General features: G+C 42.3%; 1 protein-coding gene across 1 annotated transcript in view; it reads right to left on the reverse strand.

The window, feature by feature from the left end:
* The window catches only part of GNAS (GNAS complex locus), an 87,041-nt gene that overhangs the window by 76,369 nt on the left and 1,231 nt on the right, over nt 1-9,441 (reverse strand). Inside the window, exon 2 of the mRNA XM_041478600.1 lies at nt 6,022-6,094. Coding sequence (XP_041334534.1) covers nt 6,022-6,094 — 73 coding nt within the window. The remainder of the gene's footprint in view (nt 1-6,021; nt 6,095-9,441) is intronic.

Below are 9,441 nucleotides of genomic sequence, written 5' to 3' on the forward strand. Positions count from 1 at the left end.
CAAGTTCCAGAACCCAGACTTCCCTCACTCAGCTACCCACTGAACGGTTTATTTTCTGTTTGGGAAAATAAAAGGAAACTTGCATATTTGTTTGATTTTACCGAAACTAATGAGTAAAATCCCACATCCACCATCAAAAGTCCAAGCCCTCGCAGACCCATTCACAATGTTTTCCACATAGTTAAGCCTTAAACTCTCTTCTGTCTCTCTCCTTTGCTTCTCAGATTACATCACTCGTGCTTATTCCGCTATTCATAGTTATTGCTCTCCAAGCTCTCTACAACTATAAAGCTTTCTCCTGGGTTGATAGCTGCATACTTAAAAAGCTTTTGTGAAATTTAAACCTCAAAACAAATAGAACTACTGCCATATTTTTGGCCAGTCCCTTTACATGCCAAATCATGTCTGCGATGTATGCAAACTTAGCTTGAGGGATGAGTTTAGTAGTGGGTTTTTTTTTTTGTTGTTGGATTTCTTTTTCAGAAAACTGAAATATTTAACTGAAAGCACAAATGTCAAGTTGCAAGCCAGGAAAAGTAATTCAGAGGATAGAGAGCTCTCAACATGTAACAATATAAAATTGGTAGTTTAAATACTGCTTTGCTAGGAGAAATCAGCATTTCCCAATCAGTAAATGCAGATAAGATACACATTCTGCTCTGAGCAATACCATGTTTCCCATGAAAATAAAGAAATTATATTCAATTCGCCCTTTCATTCTTTTACCTACCTGAAAAAAAGCACAATGTAAAAATGAAAGTCAGTGCTTTCTTTGAACACTGTGCTGTCATCTCTCCACTGATGGTTAACCTGAGCCTACCATGAGCATCTAAAAGCAGATAAAACTAACCAGCTTTTTAAACTTTTAGATTCCTTCATGCACTACTTTTCTGTAATATTTCAGGAACGTAAATAACATGATTTTTCACTCTGAAAAAAAAAAAGTCACTTCACTTGCACGTGGAATCCACACCTTCACTTTATGTTCTGCAGCACAGATTTCCATCTGACACCATAACCAGTTGTTCAGATGGAATTGAACAGACATGTACACACAAATTTTCCAGCACCTCACTGGTGTCCTCGAGCAGGAGCTGAGAAAAAAACCCCAAAATTTGTGCCTCAGAGCTGCAGAAGCCTCTTGACAGAAACTGTAATGCAAAGAAAGAAAGAAAGGGGGCGAGGGGAATCACACACCCCAAGCCTCCCCCACTCCAATTTTCAATTTTACTCAAGAACACCAGGAAAAAATTACTTTTGCTGCCAGTCAAGTAAAACACAATAAAGTCTGTTTGTTTCTTGGCAAGGAACTGAAGTGACCATTCTGAAAACATGGGATTGGTACACAAATGTAAAGGAACTATAAAGACACAGCAATCATAATTGTGTATACATGCTAAGATTAGCCATTAGGAGGGAATTCATTATTTTGGAAGAACTTAGTTATAAATATTATACTTTTCCCTCGCTCATAGCATTACCTTCTCTTCCATAAGATCACATGGCTAAAAAGACAAAAGTTAGAAAAAACCCCACAGTATCAGACAACTGAAAAGTAAAGTTACTGAACCAGAAGCTGTCTCACTTAGAAGAGAGACTGACACTGACTAAAGTGATTAGATAATATTATTCACTGCTTTATGTGATATAATGGTGGTAATGGATGTATTAAGAGAAGATCAGAAACCATCAATGACTACTTTTCCTTACCCACAAACTCCTAAATCTTGGTGAGAAAAGAGAAAACGTTTGAAATCTTTAGGAGGGTGACCTGGATTTCTTAGCTCTCTCACTGAGAGAAAATAATATTTAAAAGTACAAGAGAAATGCAAATATATTAGTCATTTAAGTCTTGAAAACAAAGCTATTCAGCTCTGCTTATGCCATCAACACTACCAAATCTAATAAATACACAAACTCCTGTTCAGCACTTCAACATACTAGTTCAAGAAAGTGTCAACATTTTACATCATTTGGGAAACTGAGGCGGAAAAGCATTACCTGAAATAGCATAACCTCAAGACTTCCTGAATCCTAAACACTATCCAAACTTAATAATCACAAAGAAAAGCATTACCTGAAATTTCCTGTAACCTCAAGACTTCCTGAATCCTAAACACTATCCAAACTTAATAATCACAAAGGCATATTCCCCTTATTTGTCAATCTTTGTAGTGGATTTCGTAAGTCACATTTCAACCATTTATTTCTATTTAAATATTTCTGCTTGTCCCAGTTTTTCCCATGACACTTCAAAATTGTCTCTTGCCCGTGTCAATTATTCCCTGCTTTCTAAAATTGTGCATGACAATGACCCTCTCCTTAGAGTCTGTCAGCCAAAGCCACTGTGATCACAGAGGGGAAAGATGACTTAGAGAAATCAGAAGTAAGTGAAAGGCCATGTGTTTTAGAAGCAAAGAACTCCAGCCTCTAGACAGCACAAAAAGGAGTAGCTTTTCTTTTCCTCTTCAACCTGAGCTACACATTCAATTCTTCCAACTATATTCCTTAACTCCTCCTATCCTCCCTTTCCCATTTTTCATCCTTAGAAAGATTGCCATCTAAACTTCTGCACAGTCAAAAAGAGAAGGTTTTGGCTCCACCTTATCAGTGGATGCTCACAAAACACTGTTTGCAGATACCTACTCCTCTGGAACTGCCTCATGAAAAGACAGTTGAAGTGTTGAGGAGGGAGGGAAGGAAAGGAAGGGAAGTCGCAGGCTTCCTGCTATTAAAAGCCAAATTTAAACCCTTTCTACATCAAAAGGGCCTCTGTTGTTGGCAGTAATGCAAAGAGTAGAAAATTTGGTTGATACGGCTTCTTCATTACATTAGAAGGCAGCTCTTCCACAGAACCAGGAGCACTGGAAAAACACTGTGGGGAGGCCACACTCCCATTTTTCATGGAATTGCTGCAGGAAGATGTCAGATGATAGCATGGCCACCTGAAGTCTTTTTGCAAGAGCTGAAAGTGGGCTAAGCCCTTCCAGAAAAGCTCCGTGCAGAAAAACCTGTGCTGTACAACATGCCTTGCCTCTCCAATACTCTACTCCCCAATGCCACAGCACTCTTACATCCCACACACCACCTTCACTACAGCAACAGAAAAAAATATATTTCTGTCTCTAATTCAACTAAGGATTAAAAAAGGAACATTGAAAAAAATTAGTCTTTACTGTAGTTAACTTGCCTACAACTTTAACTACCATCACATTAATCTTAGCTCTAGCTATTCAGCACATTAATTACCTGGAGCACTTGATTCCTTACAGTTCCTCAAATAATTAATTAGCTAAAGGGATTGAGAATTGGAGTCCCAGAAGAAATTCTAGTTTCGTAAAACTACACAGATTTCACCTTGCAAAATCCTACAATAATTCACCTAAAGGCACACGACAACTTCAACTATTTAGGGGCAGAATCCTAAAACCAAACCAAATAAAATCCCCTCACACTCACTGAAGTAGGCCAGCACTTTTAGCACTGGATATCCTGTTTAGTCACCAGAAACAACAGTAACACTAAATAAAAATTTTTGATTCCTTCATTCGCAGCATTAGACATTTTTCCTAACAGGTAACCTCTCTCTGCTTCAAATATCCATTGCCAAAGGGCAACCAAACCAAGGCAAACAATTCTAAGACAGGACTTTAAACTGGATTTCTTTCAAAGCACAAGAATAAGCTGCACCCGCAGAAATAATTCAAATCTAGTTACGTACAAGTACACTAAAATGTACTTGTACTTTATCATCTCAGCATATTAATATTTTCACTATTATCATCTGCAGCATATTACTATTTTCACCACCTCTCTTCTGCTATTCATCACATCAGCTGTGGTCTATGTGTGTTTTATGCAAACATGTTTATGTTCCAGAGCAACTGATCAGGACATGAGGAGAAGTAATGCCTCGCTCTTCCTACCCTTCCAAAAAATCCTCCATGCTATTTCTCTCATTAGCTGAATCCCACATGACTCTTCCACAAGGTAAGCAGGGCAGAAGAGGAATGAATCAGGCAAAAAAGGGTAATGGAAAGCGAGACAACACAGAGAGCAGTTAGTTATTTGGAAGAAAATGCAAGTTATTTAAGGACAGATGTGTAACTTGCAAGAATTTCAAAACACTGAAAAACAGCCTTTTCCCTGCTGTAAAGTGCATGTTATGATCTACTGATTATTTTTGGCAGCAGAACCCTAAAAATGATGCGTTTTAACTTACTCCCTGTGCACTTTAAATATACCACACTTCTGCACTGGATTTTTATGCACCTCAGTGTTCCAACAGATATTACCCACCAAAGGACAAGCACAAGGGACAGAATGCCACGGGTGGACAACCCACAGCTCCTGAGCCCGGGCAGCTCCTGTGTGGCCAGGACGTGCCCCGTGACTGGCAGCAGGGCTGCGCTGGCACGGGGCTGCCCCGTAATTCAAATCCCCTGCTCGGAGAAGGCAGAAGCCAGCAGAGCCTCCTGAGGCCAAATGTGCCATGTTGTCCCGGATTCCAGCTGCAGGCTGAGCTCTGCCCAAGCCTACAGTGCAAGGTGAGACACTGGAGGAAGCCCCTGCTGCTGCAAACCCCAGTGTGTCCCAGTTCCCCACCAGCTCTGCACAGCTCTCTGGGCTCCCAGTCCCACACAGATCTGGGTGTGCAGCTTGCAGGGTTGGGGTTACCTACCCACATCATACACCAGCCACTACACAGCACTGTTACCCTCTAAGAGAATCCACATGCTTAAAAACTTAGAAAAACCCTGTTGCTTAAATGGATTGACACTTTCAAAGGTACCAGGGATCCACTTCCACTTTCATTTATGAACTTTTTACTCAGCACCCAATACTGAGACCTACTCAACCAAGTCAACTCATGCAAGTCTTTAAGTCACACAAGTTTTTTAAGAGGTCTCTGCAGCAGCCCAAATGACAGAGACAGCTCAGCAGTAACAAGATGCAGCACTAGGCATTTATGAAAAAGGTTACTTTGGAAATAGAAAATATTCCTTACAAAGAGGAGCTAAAAACATGTAGCACATAAAGTATTTCTTATGAATCAGTCTGAACTTTCATCCAAAAGACTGTGTACCTTATCCTGAACTATCATTTGCTGATTAGGAAGAAGTACTGTCCAGACTCCTTGGCTAAACTTCCAGCTCAGATATTCTTATTAAAGAATTAACTACTGGAAGACTAATAAAAGCTTAACCTTCCCAAAAATGGAGGATTCACAAAATAGATGATACCACTAAAAGCTAAAAAAAAATAAGCACAGAAAATAAGCTTTGAAGTTTCAACACTTTGATTCAATTAGTATTAATTTAGCAGCTTTTGGTACACACACACTCACAACTGCAAGCATAAATTAACATAGAAGAATCTCTTCCTACTCTCTAGCAAATTTAGTCAAAAAGTTAGCAAGCAAAAATCTTTCTCAGACAAACAACAAAATATCCATTTTCCATATCTTAATACCATTCTCCTCTTCACAACTGCCAAACAACATATATGAGATGCAAAAAATAAAAGCTTTTAGAAAGATAATTTAACACAAACATCTGGGCAAGCAAACACAACAAAATCCCCAAAATTCAGAGTAGGATTTCATTCTGTGAGGACACAGAAAATAAAGCCTTACTTGCTCCAAATAAAGAAAATTGTGCTCATTTTGTACACTGACACAAGACGTGTTTACAGCAATATGAATCAATGTGCTATAGCTGAGGTAAATCAGTGTCAGCCATGTTGTGAAAGAAACTGCAATTAACAAACCCACAAAACGCAAAACTTAATCAAATCAGCTCTGCCTTGATAGAAATAATTTTATACTGCTAGATCTAACCTATGATTGGTGCCTGACTTCTTTAGGTTAATATCTATTAATCTCATCTAAAAACACACATCCAAATTCTGGAGACAGTGAAACTGCAGCAAGAGGAAAATACACAAGATATAAACCAGGAGCAGTGACTGCAGCACAAAGGAGGAAGGTACAATGTGAAGTGAAAAAGCAAATGCACTTACTCAGCATTAAATCCATTCACGTGCAGGATCCTCATCTGCTTGACTATTGTGCTTTTACCGGATTCACCAGCACCTAGAAAATGAAAGTAAGTCAATTTCAGAAGGAAGCATAAGTGATTAAGGCACACACTAGAATTTTTTTCTTCGGGGTAAAAACGAGAAAGTTGGGTTTCTCAGTGCAAGAGTGAAAAGTGAAAGAAATAATTGCCACTGGAAACTTCAGTTGTAGCTAAAAATAAATGCCCAGCTCAAGTCATGTGTCAGATCTGAATCTTGGATCATTTCACTGTCCATTTTTCCAGTGTCAATGTTAAAAGCAGACTGCAGGATTTGGAAAGAAAATGGACAACTTCAACATTTTACAAAGAAGACAACACGGAACATCACAACCTGGCTGCCTTGTCACTACTATCTGACAGAGGGAAAGACTGACTGAAGTCCTATTAAACCAAAGAAATTCTGTTATATCCTTAAAGAACTCTAAGTTTGGCTGCAGTTCATCATCACCCAGTCAAACTCCGTAACTTAAATCACAAGGAATAAAATATGCAGATACTCACATTTGAAAAAGGAAGGCATCCCTTTAAGCCTCCACCCACAAAGCTACAAAAATCCTCCTCTTATTTGTGTCTTGTAAGCAGCCTCCCACCCTCCCTACATGTTCCAAAATCAACCCTAGGCACGAGGAGAGGCAGACACCACCTTTTGTGGCTGCCTGCTCCAAAGAGCTCCCCTGCTCCCCTCCCGTACCTGCAGTGCAAAAACCCCACTCCACTTTACTCCAGTTTCCATAAGTAGATGGATGCTATTTCTGCTGTGCTGCTCGGATGCCAGAGCACAGGGCAGCCCATCTGCCTGTAGTACCCGTTTTTCCATGCACGCTGAACAACTCCAACAGCAGCATTTAATTGAGCTGCTCCACGCTGCCAGATCGGCAGCTTTCTATATAAAGCAAACATATTTTTGCAGGAGTAGTATCGTAACGTGGCAAAATTTAGAAAGATTCCCCTCAGCATCTCCTGGCTACTGGTTTATTCCCCTCCCCAGCCTGTGTCTCACCCACAGGAACTGTATGTCTGTGGCAGAACGGGCAGGGAGGTACAGTTTGTATTTATAGGATGTCAGGCCTCTGCTAGCACACACTGACAGCACAAGCCTCCATTTTGAGCCTCATGTTCAAAACTGTATTTTAGCAGTTACATTTCAAGGTTCATTTTCTCACAAATGCTTTCCCCCCCTGCTTTCTCCCTTCCTTTCCTTCTCCCTCATGAATTCCCAAAAGTCCTCTTCTGCTCTCCATAAAACCTGGTTGCACGTTTTGCCACTTTAATCCTTACTCCTTTTTCCTCTCCTTGCTCACTGCTGTTCTGTAAGCGTTTAGAGAGCAGTTTTTATCTACAACTCTTTATGCACACGCCACTTCTTCACTAAGCTGCTATTTTATACCATACACCCTCTGTCTGATCAGGCAGACTGCAACATGCAATAAACACAGGTGGCTAAACCAACCAAGAATTGGTATCTCAGGATAAAATAGACTGGATCATCTTCACAACTAAGAATTATTCACGAAGGCAGTATCTGCTATAGTCATATGTCCACTTAAAAATTAATAACAACTAAATTTCAGCTGTAACACTAAATCACATTTTACATTTATAAGCATTGGGAGCCAAAATCTTTACTTCACTTGGTCCAAGAAGGAGCTGGACAGTTGTTGCATTTGCTATAAACACATTCGGTTTGGTATTGACACACCTGGGTTCTCTGGATCGGATACAACACCAGTGAACCAAAATGATGCATTACATCTACATTTCCCCATAAGTCCAGCTCTATATTTGGCTGCTTGTTAAGGCCATATTCTCAACAACAATTACACACACACGTTTAACTTCACCACCAAGGAGAGTTCCATTAATTTCAGAGACTGCTCGTGGCAGTGGGGCAAGCACGTGTACAGCGACGGGGCCTACGAGCAGCAGCAAAAACCCACTAGAATATTCAGCAGCTCTTCTTTGTTGTTATTTGAATATTATTTGAAAAGATTAAGAACACTTTCCAAGCGCCTGGCTTCTCATTTCATGTGTCTTATACAGGAAACATAACATAATAATAGGGAGGTGAGCGTTTGTATTTTTTACCAGTGACTGAGTTACAGACTATCCACAATTCATGGCAGAAACTGTAACAGCTGAACTATCACTTCAAACACACTCACAGATGACTTTACTGCCCTCGCTAAACACACGCAAATTTTTATTTGCAAGTATCTAAACTGTTTTTCAGCCACCAAAACTAAAGAAAACAGAAAGAAAACCCAGGCAAGCCCATCATGTTTCTGTTTGCTGAAATTCTGCCTCTTACGAAAGCAACTCGTCTGATGACAAATAGTTTTATGTATCTACGTAATGTTCAGCCTGAAATCTGGAAGTCCAAGACATTTCCCAAGAGCTGAAGTCCAAATTATCCTGTTAAAAGATTTCTGCTGAAGCCCTGGCAGGCTCCTCAGTGCTGCAGGTGCTGCTGTACTCCCAGTCACTCCCCATTTATATTAAGTCTCTCTCTTCAAATGAGTATTTGAACGATTTTACTGGTGATAGTACGCTTCCAAATTCACCGCCTTCAATCAAAAATTCTTTTTTTCTCCCTCCTTCCATTAGGGTTTTCCCCCCCAAAACTGAGTCAGCTCGGCGAGGCCTAGCCTGTGCTCCACGCTACAGCCCTGCAGAACGTGCACAGGCAGTCCCTCGGCGTGACCAAAACAACCCACGGCTCGTAACTGCATCCGATCCTAAAACACTACTTCAAAACACTCTGAAACAATCAGCCTGACAAACGTTTGCTTGTCCTCTCCCATATCGATATTTGGACCCTTCCGTTCCCTGAAAGCCACAGCCCACATTTGTAAACGTCTCTCCTGAAAAACACGAGCAGGTAACCCAAAGGAGCCGCTGGAGCAGCACCTGGAGCCCGGCTGTGCCAGCGCTCCAAGGCGCGGTACCTCAATTCCTGGTGCGACAGCGCAGGGTGCCGAGCCCGCCGGGGCCGGGGCCGAGCCCGCCGGCCCTGCGCTGCTCCGCGGCCCCAACGCGGCCGCGCTTCCCTCCGGGACCGACATCCTCCCTCCGTTTCCCCCAAACGATTCCCCGACTTCCTCCCTTCCTCTTCCTCCTCTCCCCGGCCTGGCCGCACGTCCCTCGGCACCCCGGCCGCGGCGCGGGGAGCGGTGTCCGGCCCTCCCGCGCTGGCCGCGCCGCTCGCCCGCGGCCGCTGTCACTGCCCTGCCCTGTTTATCTGCCCGGCTCCCTGCGGGCCCCTCGCCGCGGCATCCCGGCCCCCTCCCCACGCCGGCCCGAGGCCCGCTGCCGCCCCGGCGGCGGGCGCTGCCCTGCGGGCAGAGAGCGGCCCCGCGCCGCC

Source organism: Pyrgilauda ruficollis, unplaced genomic scaffold (genome assembly GCF_017590135.1).
Source record: "Pyrgilauda ruficollis isolate IOZ18807 unplaced genomic scaffold, ASM1759013v1 scaffold45, whole genome shotgun sequence".
NCBI classification, from domain to species: domain Eukaryota; kingdom Metazoa; phylum Chordata; class Aves; order Passeriformes; family Passeridae; genus Pyrgilauda; species Pyrgilauda ruficollis.